The sequence below is a fragment of the Pholis gunnellus genome, assembly GCF_910591455.1.
Source record: "Pholis gunnellus genome assembly, chromosome: 19".
Taxonomy (NCBI): domain Eukaryota; kingdom Metazoa; phylum Chordata; class Actinopteri; order Perciformes; family Pholidae; genus Pholis; species Pholis gunnellus.
Window position 1 is genome coordinate 12,206,229 of NC_136546.1, and position 16,948 is coordinate 12,223,176.

Here is a 16,948-nt window from a genome sequence, read left to right on the forward strand (position 1 = left end):
AAATGTGACTGTTTCAGACAAATAATGAAGTTGGAATAAAACAGGTTTACTGTATTTTCCCAACAGTGTGTAGAATATCTGAAAAAAGGGTGACTAAATGTCTTTGTTCTGTTTATCTTCTACCTCAAACATGACATTTCTCATGGTCGTTAAGCATCAAGTGATGTTTTTGAGTTAAATGCTGAACAAAATGAATGAATGTAAAACGGGTGCTATAAGTGCCAAATCCACTGAAAGATAAACCCCAATTTCACAGCTCAATGCACCTTTGTCTCGTTGCGCTTAACTTTGTTTCAATGACTTTGTCTGCTTTGAAGAACCATCCATTTAATGCCACGGCAGATGTAACAATGGAAACTCAAATCGTCAATTTAAACCATGATCAAGAAACAATGAAATGCATTAAACACATTTCCTGAATGGACATAATTGAAAGACGCCACAAATTACGGTCAGTTAAATGTTTTCAAATTATTCCAACAAAATAATGAGCAAATGCGCCATTTCAGTCTGCAGTTAAAACATTGCAGACAATGTTCATTTAAGGACGAACTCAAAACAGCCTTAAGTCCAAGAAGCGAGACTTCTTTGTGTTATTTCTGCGTGACGGTGAATGAATTCTGGTCCATTAACTCGCCAACTCTCTCCTGCAGGATCTGCACCACCTCTGCGAGGATGAAGACGTGCGTGTCGTCCAGGTCCTTGAGGATGAACTTCTTTCCCAGGGCCATCTTCTCATCCAGGTAGAGGAGGAACTGTTTCATGGCAGGATCGCTGGTCCAGTGTGCAGAGGGAACAGCTTAATAAATCATTACATTCTGCACACGTGACGATTAACGCATCTCAGTTCATAAATACATTTTAAGTGCAACAGCATCAGTAGAGAAATATTGATGGTCAGAATTACTTGTTCTAGACACATTTTTTCCTTACCATTCAACAAGGACACCTTTGTGTACGTTCACCATGTTGACACGTGCAGAGAAATCAGCAGTCGATGCAAACAAAATCCTCAAAACCTGTAGCACAATAAACAAAAGGTGCGTTACTTGCCTGCACAAGAAGCTAACGGAGGCAACAGGCAGACCAGTACATTCCAGTCAAGAAACATAAACCAAACTTTAAAAAGTTGCCGTGTTTAGGCCTCGATCTTTTTTTAACGAGACAGCATTAGCGGTTAACGTGGAGTAGCGTTAGTGTTTGAAGAACACAGCTGCTAGCGTTAGCTTCTGATTTGAGACTGGTTAGCTAGCTAAGCTAGCTCTGACTTAGTTCAAAGCTACGTGACATGACACCGCGGCTATTCTGCCAAGTACTGCGGTTTTAGAATATTGAACAGAATGCGGTACCAATAAAGATGAGATACGTGGTCATATTCAAGCGAAGGAGTTCGGGAGGACAAGAGACGGACTTCCACCAACCTGATAGCTTTTGTTGTTCCTGGTTTCAAAGCGTTGTGGGGACATACGGTGTGTAGCGAGGAACAATCTTCAGCGATGCAAAAATTGCGCAAGTGGCATAAATACAGTTTATTTAAATACGGTAAGTTTGTATTACCTTTTAATCCTAAAAAGCCATACTGTATTTAACAATGATGAAACAGGTTGATGTTGTGGTGGGTAAATATATATATAAAAGTCCAGTATTACCATAAAGCAGTCATATTCAATGATCTAATGCATCCAGAGATCTACACAACAAACATTGAATGAGATATGCATTGCAAAGTGGCTTTGAGATGAAAAAGATGCGGAACACAGACAAGTTCGACTCCAACTTAATACATTTATTCATTGTCAGCATTGCTAGAGGCAATTAGGACTACAAACACGTGGAGATTTAAACACATAGCCAGGTTAGTTTTGTTCAAATAAATACAACCCGAATTATATTAATACAGGTCCGGTTGAGGTAAAGTTCAGGAAGGAATATGTTTGGCAGACAATATGACTGACATACTGCAGTTATAATACAATACATAAATTACAAAATAAAAACTTTAAAAAAAATTGAATGATCTTTTAAAATTCTGACTCACTAGTGAGAGAGACCAATCTAAGGGGACGATTAGGAGAACAAAAGTTTTCAACACAACTGACCGCTCACAGCAATCAAGTTGTAAAAAATGCTACATTTTCCAAATCATATTATGATCACATTAGTGGTTGTTAATGTAAGTGTGGATTAAGGATAGGCAGTTATGTTTTAATATTCTTTTGGGGGGGGGGGGGCGTCAGTGGTCTCCCCCATTTCAAGTAAATAGTAGGTTTCATCAGTGTGTTGGGTTCATATATGTTACTCAGTGGCTGATGTAGCTCTGCAGTGCTTCCAGGATGAACTGAAGGCTGCGCTTGTAAAGAAACGAGTCCTTCTTCTCCGGCTTGCAGATGTTGAGATGATCCGTGTCCACCTCGATGAGCTCTCCAATGCCGAGATCTGAAACCAAACCAGAGCAGGCTGAAGGTAAGCGCTAAAAGAACGAGACAGATTGATTTAAAGATCTATGCTCTTCATATTCAAGCTATAAATAACAGATGGAACGTTTCTCATTTCACATGTGCAGTATCGTGACATACTTGCTGACTGTGTTGGGACCACCAGTATCTTGATCATGGGGCCGATGTTTGTTGGCAGCGTCTCTGCAAAGCTCAGCACCTTGAATTCCTTTTCTTTGGCCATGTTCAGGAAGTTCTCATTGAGGTTGCGCAGTGCCGGCGAGTCTTAAAAAGCACATTTGGACAACAACTCACAATAGATATTGAACAATTTCTCTGCAACACGGACAGTCATGAACCTCACAATTCATTTCCAACACTTACCTTTACAAAGTTCTCTGACTTCTACAGAGGGAAAGAGAAGATATCTGACGCTGACCGAGTACTCTGCCATAAAGGTGCCATGGTGAGGAACACTATAGAACATTATTCCCTTGGTGTTCTTTAACAGTTCATGCATATCTGGGTCTTCTGCGGCATCTAGCAGCATTTTCTTCACAAGCAATCCTGAATACAAACAGACAATGAGCACAACTTTTACAGTAGATACGTATAATCACATGTAGGTACAGGTGAGAAATAAGACTAAGCCATTTGTTTTCCATGTTGCGCTCAAGGGATTTGAGTAAAAGATTTGAAGTTCTTGTGGAAGGAAAGTTCTGACAGAATACCTCCCATACTGTGGGCTACCCAGACCACAGGCCTCTCTCCAACTCCCGCCAGCTTTAACTTCTTTAGGAGCTCTCGACTTCTGTAGGCCAAGGACTTCCTGAAGAGACCAAAGCAAAGAATGATTCAACAGTTCACTCCTTGAGAGTCTGGCATAATAAATACTGGAACATTTAGGATAATTAAACATTTCATTTCATCAAGAATTGTCATGTTGGATGGTCACCTGCACATTTATATAGTATACTACAGATTCTACAGTTTCTACAGAAACTACAGATTCGTCACCTCTGATTCTCAGCGGGACACTTGGCCATCCAGTCGCTGAGGTGACTGTCATACTCCACTGATAGTACTCTCAGATTTGGACAGTCGGCAGCCAACCACGACTGTCAATACAAGAGGACATAATAACACAGAAGAACAGAGAGATGATTCATCTTTTTAGGATTAATCAATGTCTTCGTGAAACCTCAAATTTAATGAAAAAACACTATCGAGTCTCCTTTATAGCCAGAAAGACCAAACCGTAGTTTTAATATAAAAATGTTGGAGGAGAAACATGGAAAGGCACTTAATGGTGACCCACAGTACTCCACAGTGATTATAGGAATATGGTGAATTCTTCACCTTCGGCCAGCACTCTGTGTAGTCCTCCTTGCTTTCTGCCTCCTCCTCTTCCTCCGACGTGTCGCGGTCCTTCTGCCTCCACGTCTTAAAAGCAGCCCCAAGAATCCCATGGATGAAGAGCACGTCTGCTTTGATTGGCTGGCTGGAAATCAACACATTGTCAAGTGTTGGTTTACATACCAACATAATATTGGAACTAATACTTTTATCAAAAACGTGTAACAATAGAATGAATCGTTTTCCTACTTGCCACGTGTTTGTGGGTGCAGGATGTAGACGCCGTCTTGGTATTTCTCTTTCACCGTCTCCCTATCCAGGTTGGCCAGAGCTCGGGCTGCATGAGACGCCTGCATGACGTGAGGAGACTGCATCATCTCAGCCAGGGCCGACACCCAGCCTGAAGGTGTGATACAGGGAGGGAAGGAAGGAAATGTAATGGATATATTATAATCTGTTGGTATGTTTTCAGTTAATACAATTGGGACAGTAAGTATTAAAAACGGAAAACAAACACAAACATGTGAACGTGTATTTGAAGTGTTTGTAATGGTGAATATGCAATATTCAATACAATATTACACATAACTAGACTCTATGGGACAAGTAGGTGAGCTGCAGATTTACCAGACTGGGATATGGCCTGGTGAACACTCTCATTGAGCGCCAAATTTCCTATGATGCGAACAATGTTCCTCTGAATCTTCAGGGAGTCTCTACGAAGCTGATAAACCCTCTGGAGGAGCTGCAGACCACCGTTGGCAACTATGTGGTCACAGTGGCTCTGGACCTGCAAACCGGATGCGTTTCAGTAAGTTCACAACATTTATTCACCTTCAATCAATATCAACCAGTCTTAACGGGAGTTATTCCACTGAGAGTTTTGTCCGGGTGTGAACCAAATTAACTGATGAGGTTGTCGTTGTTTCTGTTCAGAAAACTATGAAATCTAATTCAGTTCAGTGTGCCGTGTATACAATAAAAACACTTCTATAAATACTTGCATGATGACAAGAATCCCTCCAACCGTGAAACATAGGAATCCCCTCAATAAATCAAACTAACACAAAAGGTGCTTTGTGTCTTCCCCCGAGACTAGTTCATGTCTAGATGCGTAATGGCTGTCATTACCTTTGAGTGCTGTACCAGTGCCTGTAGGCAGAAGGATTCCACCTTCTCGGAGGGAACAGAGGTGAGGCTCTGGGCGTAAGGCAGCCCATTACCTCCAAAACACCACAGACCACCCTGCAACATAGGAGAGCGTATGTGTCAGTATGAGGATTTAAAGGTAGTCACTTTCCAAAAGACTGTATTCAGAGGTGCACGCGTGAGTCCCATCATTCCGTCTGAATTACCCGTTGTGCTGCCAAGGACTGGGTGCTCTCTCTGAGGGCCAGTGAGGTAAAGTACTGAACACACTTGTCCACCTCAGACTGAGGCAGAGACGCCAGCAGCTGCCTCAGTCCATCCTCTGCCGACAAACCCTGTGAAGAAGTCAAAACATCTTATTCATCACCTTATTTACCCGTGTGATGTAAATAGTGTTGAATGGTTAGTGGAGATACTTACATCCTCCAGGTCAGGCAGTGCAGGTGAGCGCAGGAAGAATCGAAGGTCTACCTGAGGAGTCCTGGCCAGGCCCACTGCTGTCTGCTGGTCTATAACCTGGGCTGCCGTCTGGTACTGGTAGTCTGCATTATTGACAACAGCTGTGAACTAATCCCACCTCAGGTTTTACAGTGAACCTGAAGTGATGTGCAACAATTTTGTGGATCTTACCGCGCCAGTGGTGATTTTCTGCAAGCTCCTGAACGGCTTGTAGTCTGATGGCTTTATTGGCTGACATTGTCCTCTTCAGTAGGACCCATAATGCCACCTCATGTGGGTCCGCATCCACATGGCTGAAGTGCTCTATGACAGACGAATAGAAAGCTCACTGACTAGCTGAACATACAGGTGGATACGGGGTAAACAAATACTGCTAAAGGCACTTCAAACTGCATTTACCACGACTAACTACCAGTCTGTACACTACCACTTTCAGATTACTCCAACAGCTGAGACGTTACAAACCTTGTGGTTTCAAAACTTGTGTCAACGTGGCAGCTTTTTATTTTTAAAAAGTCAAAAAGTTGATTTATTAGATATCTTATGGGAATGTAAGTAGATGAAAAATATGTCACATTTCTATCATTTAAAAACAAATCAGTGCATTTACAATTAAAAGTCAGGAGTGATTAACACAAAGGCATTATAAGGCGAACAAAACCACAATGTGTGTGTATTACAGCACACTATGCACATTAATACACAAACTATGAGACATCAAAACAGGATGTGCATGTACAAAGCAGGTGTTTCCTTTAGCCTTAATGTGCACACTCCACATAAAAATGAGTCGGCAGCTGTAGTTTTATGAGAATACATGTCTGTTCCTCTATCAGCAGCAACTTCTGCTTTCCAACCTTAGAAACAAGAGGGGCAGTACCATGGCTCAAACTGTGAAACGTAAGATATAATGACAACTTTTGGTGTCTTACCGTCTAGTGATTGCAGCAAAACCCGAGATGACATTTCCAGAAACCGCCTTGCTGCTTTATGAAGTTCCCTCCTCGCTTTGTGCGTAAGCCCTAGACACACAATGTGGAAAACAATACTACAATGACCTAGAACATTTGGTTTTTATTTCTATAAAGACTCTACCAGAAGCTGTTTAGTAATGTTTGCTCATTTGTTTCTCAGTATAGGTGATCGTTTCCATTAAATAAGAGAACCTTGACCAGTGGAAGTGAGATCAGTCAACAGGCTGACCCAAACATTCAGGCAACAGAGATAGTAGAGAGGGGAAGGAAAGACTGGAAGTAGCGATAACAGACGTCACTGGGCACCTGGACGTTGCAAACTCAGTATCAGTCTGTGCTCATACAAGACATAAATAAAGCCATTCAGCATATTCCAGATGTTATCTAGCTGGTCTGGGAAGTCCAAAAGCAAAACATCTGAACTAAAGCGAAATCTCAAAATGGTCTCATTCTACAGACACAAGATCATTTTCCCAAGTGGATGACTTTCAGTACCTGCAGTGAGGTTCTCCTTTTCATCTGATGGAGTGGCTTTCAGATAGATGTAAGACTTGTACTTCTCCTGAAGAATCGCACTGGTGTCAACGGTCACCGCCTTGTTCAAGGCCACCACTTCATAAGTGATAAAAAGACAGCCCCTATAGAAAGGTAATGGATAAGCTGCACAGTGAGAGATCCTTTCACACAAGTCCAGGATCAAAGTATGTAAACACTGTAACTCACCCAGAGACAACTGCACCAGTTACTTTAGCAACCTTCCCTAAGTGTCAACAGAAAGGGGATCCATTGAAAGATGGTTGAATCTACGCATTTAGAGTACTACAAGCTAGCACAATAAGCGGTGTACACACGTCAATTATGTCTCATGATAACTTACTTAAATGTTTCCACTGAAGCACTTTCCTCACTCCAGGCGGCCCAGCTGTGCTCAGTCTCCGACAGCGGATCAGTCGTAGAGCTGCACCCGACATCCTGCAGGTCACCCAGTATGTTGTAGATACGTTAACAGGAGACTAACTGCCTTACACTAGACACGAACATACACCATTGAGTCACACGTAAGGCCAGTGACACTCAAGCTAAGGCTTATTTAACGTAAAGCACGTAACTAACGTTATATAAGCAATGGTCAAAGTTATGATGCACAGCGATCTATGACCGAGGCTCTATCGACCTAACAACCGACAGTAGCGACAGTTAACCAACTTGTAACAATAATCGATGCCTAACGGTAATAGTCAACTAACTTATGTAGCTAGCTAGCTAATAAGTAATCAAATCACGTAACGTTACAAGTCCTCTAGCTAACATTAGCTAACGTTAGCTGCAGGTAGCTTGGAATGACAAGCGAGGGCTAAGCCAGTAGCGACTGTTACCTCAACTATCAGTCAGTATAAGCTCTCCGCACGTTTGCTAACTGTTAGCTACCCAGCTGGACCATTTTAAGTTCGTGTTCATTGTTGAACACTGACATTACCTTTTTATGTATCGACAAACTTCCAAAGGACTACAGTGATGTCCTCCGCGGTTGCAGCGCCCCGGTGTTCTGAAGCACAACGACAACTTGTCTCACAAATAATACGTCATCAGAAATATGTGCGTTATTATATGTATTCAACCTGCAATAGATGATGTGTGTTGGCTGTCCTGCACCAAACTTAAACATGGATACCCGGGTACCCGTACCAGGAAACCGTTGGACATGACGTACAAACATCTGTGCTCATAAGGGGGTGGACAAAATAATAAGCACAAAAACCACGTGTGATCCAATACCACAATAATACAAGAAACTCAAACTATTGTACAGATTATAATGTTTAGAGAATGATTTTCACAAGCCCGTAGTTTGCACTGGTGTTGTGTTCAATTGGATTTTGGACTCAGTCAACAAAAATGGACCTTTAGAAACTTCTCTGAGATAATATTTATTTCTATTTGGATGACTTTTGTAGTAAGTTGCAATATTTTGCAGGTGTTAATGTTATTATGTCCATATCTTATGTTGCCCTATGCAAGAAGGCGCACTGCTTTGTTTGTGTGAACAAACACCCTTCAGACCACAGGTGGTGGTGTATGGAAAAATGTTGTCACGCTTTTTCATTCTTGCTTTTATTGCATTCATTTATGAGAAAAGTTCATTAAATTACAATCTAATTAAAACAGCAACACGTTTGACACCCAACATTCTGTGCGTCTCTCTCAAACTCAAACGCACCGTACTCGCAAACACAGACACAGTAAATTACTTTGAATACCACGCACCCCCAAACACCACAGCTCTGTAAAAAACATGTTAGACGGCAATTAAAACATGAAATGAGTTCAAAGCTGTCTCCACCAGGTTTTTACAGAGATTCATCAATGACAGAGTTTATTAAATGCAAGTTAACACAGAAACAAATGCCTTCCTTTCGGCCACACACACGCAATCATTCTCTGTTTTGCAGCAGGGACAAAGGAGAAGTCTTGTCTTGCAGCGTAAATGCCCCGTCACCAGTATGTATTTGAATGTCTTTATACAGAAGTGGAATCATTTCTGTTCATAAGCAGCCCGCGTAACTGAGAGTGTGAACTGTTTTTTAATGTTTTAAATCAGTATTGAACTACAAACCAAAAGACAAACAAAACTGATTGTTGTTTCAAAGTGTCACACAATTTACCATCATGTCCTTGTTGACTTCTCTCTGCTCCACCTGGTCCTATAAATCAATACAGATTTAGTCCAATATCATTTGTAGATCCATTTACAGCTCTGGGCTCATTTAGTTAAGAGTCCGCCTGGTTCTCTCACCCCTCTCAGGTGCGTGTTTCCTGATATGCTCTAATAATGCTCTCATAAGCTGGAGGTGGGGTCTGTGTCGCATGGGAACCCCTCAGGCCATTGTTCCCCCAAAGTGACTCAGGTCTGGGCGGGGTGGCAGCTGGCCGGGCTGCTGTTTGAGCCGATCCCGTTGACATGGTCAGAGTCGGTGTACGAGGCAGCGTGGTTTGGCTCGCCTCCTCTGCCTCTCTCGCGATTTGGCTGCACTGGAGCAGAGGGTGGAAGGTGGAGGTCCTGAAGCTGGATTTGTGCCCCAGAGGATCAAGGGGATCTGGGGAGGAAGTCTGCCGGTGGAAGCTGAATGCAGCACTGACCAAACTGTTGTTGCTGCGCCGGTCGTAGCTGCTGTTGCGGTTAAAGCCTGGGCGGGTTCGGGATGACGTGCGTGATTGGTGGGGAGGGCGGCGGGTGATGCTGGCAGAGCCTGCTTTGCGTCGGGACATCCAGGTCAAGATCACGTAAACCAGGGCCCCCAAGACCAGGCCCACCGCGATGGACACACAGAAAGCTATGATCAGAGGGACTGGGAAGAGAGAAACTCATATCAAAAAGGATATTTTATGAACTGTGCTTCCATATGTATTTTTGATGGATCCTTAACAAACTCACTCCATATTTATTTTTTTGCCTGCAGAATTATCTTGTTTACTCTTCATGTTCACTGTAAGGAACACGAGTTTAATAATATTTATGCACATGCAATACAATCTACTTAATCCTTAATAATAGCCTTTTTTATTATCCCTTGGGAATGGAAGGAATTTTAGCCAACATTACAACAAACATCCGTTTGGATTGCCAACAGCTTCTTGACAAAATGATAATAATCTTTCCTCTTTCATGTTTACCAGAGCAAGTTATTTGGAGACAATGAACTGATTGCATTTCATTTCCACAAAAAAAGCACTGACTTTTGCTCTTTGCTTCTCTGTCTTGGAAGCAGAATTGCCCACATAAGCGTGCTTGAGAGAAGAGAGAGAATGCAGCGGCTAAAACAAATCCTGTGGACAGCTGCCAGCGAAAACAAATCAATTTCCTCTCAATACAGTTAAGCGTTAAAAGACTGAACCCACTTTTCTACCAGCCCATATTTCCACAGCGGTTTCTATTTTTCCTCTAACTTAAGGAAAAGGGGAAAGGAGACACTGGTCAAAAGTCATCTGGAAATGACATTTAGGAAAACTGAGGAAAAAATAACTAAGAAAACACGTCTGGACCTTATAGATTTGGAGAGAGTTGCAAAAGTCTATTTGAAGTAATCTTCAAAAAAGAATCACGCTCACATATTGTATTTCCGTTTCAGAGGTGATTAAAGCTGAGATTCCTGAGGGAACAACAGCGCCAATCAGAGCGACCACATGAAAAAAGACCTGCTAAAAGAGAAGGGAAGTTAGAAAAAACTCACCAGCATCATAAGACTGAAGTATTTCCAGAAAGAGATTTGTGTTGTTCTCGGCCATGACTTATACTCCGTTCAGTCTGTCTTTAACTCTCTCTTCTTCTTCTTCTGTCAGTTCTTGCCTGTGTCTCTCTCTCTCTCTCTCTCTCTTTACTTCTGATGGGTTTTCCTGTCTTTCTGCCTCCCCTCTTTGCTGTTCTCTCACTTTTCCCCTCTCTCGTCCCTTGCTCACTTTCTCTGTCAGTATGTCTGAGCCCAGAGGCACACAGGACTGGCGGCTAACTCTGGCGGCCGTCTTGTTTATGGAAGCGGAAAACTACACTGTCACATTTCCTGCTTTCCTGCTCGAAATTAGCAACAGGAGTGGCTTATCTATCCAGGACAGAGATCCTGGAGGTGGGGAGACGGGGTGTTGCTGTAATCACTTCCTCTCCCATCATTTCCTTCAGGGTTGATTAATGTGAAATGGTACCACCCTAGTACTGTCACCCTAAGACTCATTACTTCAGCTTTCACCATAGGAAAGTCCACCACACTCACCAATATTTTTGTTCCTTTCAGAAATGACAAATATTTCAATCTCTCACATATTTCTTTCCGCCCACCACAGAGACCACAGCAAACAGTTAACCGTGAGATGCATTGGCAGTTACAGGCCTGCAATGGGTGCTGAACACACAACCACAGCTGGAATTGATGGTGACGATACTGTAAGTGCTTTTAATACTCAGGTAATGATGCTCTGGCGTATTTTTTATTTTTAACGGACTGTGTGGATATCTGCCTGTTCTGATCTCCAGCGTCTTTGTTAAGCTCAGTCTTTCCACAGCTTCTGCCAGGTCAGCTGTGCCTGCGTTGGATGTCTGGTCCTTTCCTCAGTTGGAGAGATCCAGTAAAAACATTGTAGTTTGATAAGATAGAAAAGCAGCTCAGCTACTTTACTTTCAGAAATTAGGATACGGTAAGTGAACACGAAGCTCTTCATGTTCTTGATCCCGCAGTCAGCATTGTATTAATCCCCTCCAAGTCAAATCTGCAAGGTCGTCAGTATAGTCAGAGGGAAGGATGCGAGTAGTCATGTTGGTATGCATCTAACGTAGACCAGCCCCGTTTGCCCCATCAGCTTTGGATTTTACTTCATCATAAACCCTCCTTCACCTTAAATTCAACCTCAACATTAATCAAGTCTCCCTGTTTATCCTGTCCAGTAAAATGTAATAGTCTTAGACTATAAGTCAAAATCTTTGTGAGTGTAGTATACTAAGAATGTGACAACCGGCAGCCTTCTCACTGTAAAACAGAGAGAGAAAATAGCCCGGCCAAAGCCTGAACTTCCTTTAATTGTTGGCTCTGCTGTAAAACCTGTCCTAAAAAACCAGCAAACACCCATAACACTGTGTGAAAAATACTATGTGTGGCCACTGGCCATTGTGTTCTGTTATAGAGTAATTAAAGTGTAATGGGCTCATAGGTGGAGGACACATTCTTTGAACTGTTTAGCTGAAGTTCATAACCTTATCAAAATGTCATTGGGCAGAGTGGTGGGAAATTACAATGTGCAAACCTTCACATGTAAACAGGGACACAAAATTTCTGTAAGGACTTCAAGAATGTAGCCGGCAACAAAGGATATATTATTGCTGTGGTTAAGAAATAATACAGAACCGTGAGGAGTTTCTATTTGTAGATTAGATCAAACAATATCTCATCAATCTCCTAAACATGAGCGTTTATCAATGTGCCATTCTGGGACAGCACTTATGCATAAACTATTATTACAGGGAACATGGATAAGTGCAATGGAATGCTTTTTTTCCCCTATAATAAATTAATACCACTGAGGTCAGTAATATGTCGATGTAGAGAGGCCGAGTCAACCACTAGGGAGGGAAGGTCTCTGCTGTGTGGTCTTTCTGTTCCCTCTTTGAACAGTAGATGGAGTAATACTCCACGATAACTTCACAGCACATCTCATATGCATAACATGCAATTTGCTCAGTGTGTTATGCAGTGTGTACTGATTATTGTATTGTATACATACACACACACAGCATCATCCTCCACACTCATTTAGCAGTTTAGATATCACACATGTGCAGCTCAGTGAGGATTGGTCTGCTATGACGTATGCATTCGAAGTAAAGTTTTTGCAAGATTTGCGATAGCATGTGTTTTTTTTTCTTCCATAGAAAACAATAGAAATGGGTTGCGAGTTATATCCACATATTTTTAAAGTCTTATAACATTGAGCTTACAAACATAATCAAACTAAACTGTTATAATCAGATTATAACAGTTTAGTTTGATTATAACAGTTTGATTATAACAGTTTAGTTTGATTGTAACAGTGTAGTTTGATTATAACAGTTTAGTTTGATTATAACAGTTTAGTTTGATTATAACAGTTTAGTTTGATTATAACAGTTTGATTATAACAGTTTAGTTTGATTGTAACAGTTTAGTTTGATTGTAACAGTTTAGTTTGATTATAACAGTTTAGTTTGATTATAACAGTTTGATTATAACAGTTTAGTTTGATTGTAACAGTTTAGTTTGATTGTAACAGTTTAGTTTGATTATAACAGTTTAGTTTGATTGTAACAGTTTAGTTTGATTATGTTTGTAAGCTCAATGTTATGACATTAAAAATATGTGGATATAACTCGCAACCCATTTCTATTGTTTTCTATGGGAGAAAAAAAAACACATGCTATCGCAAATCTTGCAAAAACTTTACTTTAACATCACTTATATATAAAAGGAGATTTGTCCCCTTTGTTTAAGGAAACATCTGAGTCGATACCAGATAAAATGGCTTCTTGAGTGAGTTTTTCAGTACATGAATAGTTACAGAACAGAATTTCTCTCGGGCATTATGTTGTTTTTGACATGCAGGTCGGCAACAAACTTTGTAATGAGATTTTGGAAAACTGCTGACATTGCATGGAAGAGATTACCACACTGGCGGTCTTGGGCCCAGCTCTCCGCCTGTGCATTGATTAGATAAGGAAACGGATCTTAATGGGAATGGGTCTGGCTACTATAGGAAGATTTCCTATTGACCCACGTGCTTCGTCTCCGCTCTCTGCTCCCCTCTGCAGTGTCTGCTCTCCGTTTTGCTGAATCCGTTCGGTCCTGTGGGTCTCTGGACGGTGGAGGTCACCCCCAGCAGAGCTGCGTGGAAACGTAGGAATCAGCAGTCCGTCTCTGCTGCAGAGGAGCCAGCCGATCCAACTGAATCCCACAATTTATCACACCGGCCAGTCGAACAGCTGATTCTGACAACATACCCACAAAATGGTTAGTTCTGGACTCACAAATAGATTGTGGAGAGCCGTTCTGCTGTCCATAAAGTCACCCTCATTCGCCTGCTCTAATGCCCGCCATCTCATTAACATAAAACCACTCCATAAATTAATCCTCCAAGCAGATTGCACTACATCTGTGCAGTGTTTTCAGAGTCATTCATTGAGCAGAGGATCTGCAATCAATAATAATTTATCAGCTTTTATATGTCCCGTGCCCACTCCTCTGTCTCTCACTTTGTTGAATGAGGCTGTGGCCAGAGCAGCTCCTCTAAGAGCTCTCCTGAGATGATGATGATGAAAGGATTTGTCTAATGGGATTACACACTGTGATAAGTGCTCAGAGCCTAGTGGTTCGTCACACCTCCCTCATGCATTTCAGAGTAGCATTGATCTGCTGGGGAGCAGCAAATATTGGATATGGAGTTTTTTGAGAGATGTTTTATTGGCAGGGGCGCGTTTTCATCGATTGTTTACTCGTATCGGTGATTTTCTTTCTACCTGCACGTGTCACATTTCATTTTAAAAGGAAAGTCCACTGTTGCATAAGACTCAATAAGCAGTGAATGATGGAGTAATGCATAGTAAACTAAAAGAGCACGCATGGTGACTTCTTTACCATACAAGGACCCTTCATCCAAAATCAAACTGTTTTTTACTAAATACTTTATCGTTATTAGTTAAGTACATTGATTATGTCATGATTCAGTGTTTGACCCCAGACTCATCATCAATTTACAGTTTTATAAATTCAAATAATAACATTATAACTGTAATAAAATGGAAAAGTGATAGAAAGGAAAGTGCATCTCAGAGAAGCCCAGTAAGCGTTTACTTTAATCCATAAAGATTGACGTACTGTATCTGTTCTTTCATACATACTGAACATATTTATTTATGCACACATGCATCGCACGTGAATGACTATACATATTCATACACGTATATAAACATGCATACTCTTTACATTTCTTCAACCACCCAAGTCAAATAAAACTACAGTTGATGTGATGGGTCACTTATTTATTTCAGCAACCCATGAAAGTGATGTCATCAATTCAATTCCTGAAGCTCTGATTTAAAAAATTACAATGTCAATTCTGTTTATGGATGGATTTGACCTTTTAACATATGTAGTATAACTGCTTTATCTAAGTTCACATCCAGTAAGAAATGTGTTGTTGCCATCAGAGGCGAGTTCCGCTGCAGCAAATTCTGTCCTCCTGTTCTTCCATTGCGCCTCTCACTTGCTGACAAACACTTTCTCTCCCACACTCGCAGACATGACACACATCTTACGGCGGCACCAGTTGGCACGGGACGATACCCGGCATGCTATTGGTCCTGAAGTGAGGAAGGAAGAGCCATCCCTTGTGATTGGACAGAAGGTGGCAGTGCAGGCAGACCAGGAAGCTGTCTTGTCTGCAGAAGTGAAAGGCTCAGGCATACTGTATGTGATTGCTCGCATACACATACAGTATGAACTTACATCATCGTCGGGGGAGGAGCTTCTCCGAGTGAGAGGATTGCAGACTGCTACCGCAACAGGGATGACTTGAAAAGAGCAACAACATGGACACGATTCAGCCTTGACAGCCTGCAGTCAGTGGGAGACGCACAACTGCTGCGGCTCAATCTGAGTCCTGATCTCAGCATCGGAGCCTCGCCAGGTGGTGACGCACGGGAGTTTGGGACGTGACTTTGATGACCTCAGGACAGCAGCATGGCATCACCCAGGCACTACGGACACTCTACTCGGGATATTGCCAACGTGATGCAGAAGCTGCAAGGTAGGTGTAAAATGCTTACTCACTCAAAATCCCTCCACCTGGGTCTGCAGCGTTTTTAGGGGTGACCTAGTGCTTGGCATGACACAGCAAAACAGTATGAGCTAGAGACATTTACTGTTACTGTAAAACTGCTCTACATGTATTTGATATTTTCTGCTCATGTACGTCTTATCTGTGGAGTGCTGTTCAAGTTCAGATGTCTTTATAAACGTGTGGTATGGGAAGGACATGATAGAAAGGGATACGCAATATCACAGCATGCAGTACTCAAGCACATTGGACATGTTTAGGTCATAATCAGTTCTGTTTTGTCCAACATGTCGTTGCTCACAGTGCTTTTAGTTGGCTTTAAATAGAAAATAGAGATGCATGCAACTGTTGTATGTATTCACTGTTTGTGTTTGTGTGCACATGCTTGCATACATGCACAGTATGTGTTTGTGCCTGTGGATAGACTGGGAAGCAGACAATAGATAAAGCTAATCCCCAGAGAAGCTGGCAGGATGAAGTCCATTCCTTGATGTGGACAGTCGTATCCTCAGACTTCTGTTCATGTAGCGTACTGTGGCATGAATTACAGACATTTTATGAAATAATTTTGAACCCTTGACGAATTGAAACTAGCAATTCTGGTTTTCTTCTCTTATCTCTGACCTCTGCTCTTAACTTTTCTTTCATTTGTACACTGTATTTGCAGCAGATATCAACATTTATTCCGTCTTTTTTTCCCCCTTCCTAGAAGTCAAACGATGTGTGTGTGTGTGTGTGTATCACCTCCCTCCACTGTAAAAACAGTGTATCTCTGTGTCGCATAGTCACACATCCCCTCACTGACCGGATCAGATCGGTGACACTCACAAAGTAGCAGGGAAAGTCAGGTGACACCAGAGCTGGGATCCAATATGGCTGCTCCCTGTGTGGCTTCTGAGGTGGCAGTTTCTGTGAAAGCTAAGAACAGCATCACCAGCCACGTGGCTCCTCTGCATCACTGCGTGCAGGTGTTGGTGCACACTTTGAATCCCGATTGTGCTCCGATTGATCTAATTTTAGAAGCTTCACCCTTAAGATGCAAGAACATTGATGTGTTAGACATAGTATTTGGAGAGAATCAGACAATTTATCACATCGCAGTGGTGTGAAATCTTTCTATTATTTATGAATGAGGATACAATTTTCAAAAAAATAAATATATATTCCTTTTTTTGGGAAGCTACATCATATTTTATCTATTGAGAATATGTAGTAATAATGGAGTCC

General features: G+C 41.8%; 3 protein-coding genes across 4 annotated transcripts; all 3 read right to left on the reverse strand.

Moving 5' to 3' along the window:
• Positions 1–451: 451 nt before the first annotated feature.
• gtf2h5 (general transcription factor IIH, polypeptide 5) lies at positions 452–1,449 on the reverse strand. Of its 2 annotated transcripts, none has more exons than XM_079180830.1 (3): positions 1,422–1,449; positions 934–1,019; positions 452–774 (listed from the first exon to the last, which is right to left on the reverse strand). In XM_079180830.1, the coding sequence occupies exons 2-3, from the start codon at positions 966–968 to the stop codon at positions 594–596; spliced, it is 216 nt and encodes a 71-aa protein (XP_079036956.1). In that variant the 5' UTR covers positions 969–1,019; positions 1,422–1,449; the 3' UTR covers positions 452–593. The 2 variants fall into 2 exon arrangements, with proteins under 2 accessions (XP_079036956.1, XP_079036957.1); XM_079180831.1 differs by lacking the exon at positions 1,422–1,449 and adding an exon at positions 1,350–1,421.
• Positions 1,450–1,802: 353 nt separating this feature from the next.
• Positions 1,803–7,950, reverse strand: serac1 (serine active site containing 1). Its single transcript, XM_079180856.1, has 17 exons — positions 7,851–7,950; positions 7,251–7,345; positions 7,097–7,133; positions 6,869–7,011; positions 6,332–6,421; positions 5,571–5,702; positions 5,361–5,482; positions 5,147–5,275; positions 4,923–5,036; positions 4,419–4,581; positions 4,041–4,191; positions 3,795–3,936; positions 3,453–3,553; positions 3,167–3,264; positions 2,820–3,002; positions 2,577–2,720; positions 1,803–2,436 (listed from the first exon to the last, which is right to left on the reverse strand). Exons 2-17 carry the CDS (start codon positions 7,342–7,344, stop codon positions 2,300–2,302), a joined length of 1,980 nt encoding a protein of 659 aa, XP_079036982.1. The 5' UTR covers position 7,345; positions 7,851–7,950; the 3' UTR covers positions 1,803–2,299.
• Positions 7,951–8,486: 536 nt separating this feature from the next.
• On the reverse strand, positions 8,487–10,848 carry myct1a (myc target 1a). Its single transcript, XM_079180616.1, has 2 exons — positions 10,603–10,848; positions 8,487–9,720 (listed from the first exon to the last, which is right to left on the reverse strand). Exons 1-2 carry the CDS (start codon positions 10,655–10,657, stop codon positions 9,173–9,175), a joined length of 603 nt encoding a protein of 200 aa, XP_079036742.1. The 5' UTR covers positions 10,658–10,848; the 3' UTR covers positions 8,487–9,172.
• Positions 10,849–16,948: the final 6,100 nt, after the last annotated feature.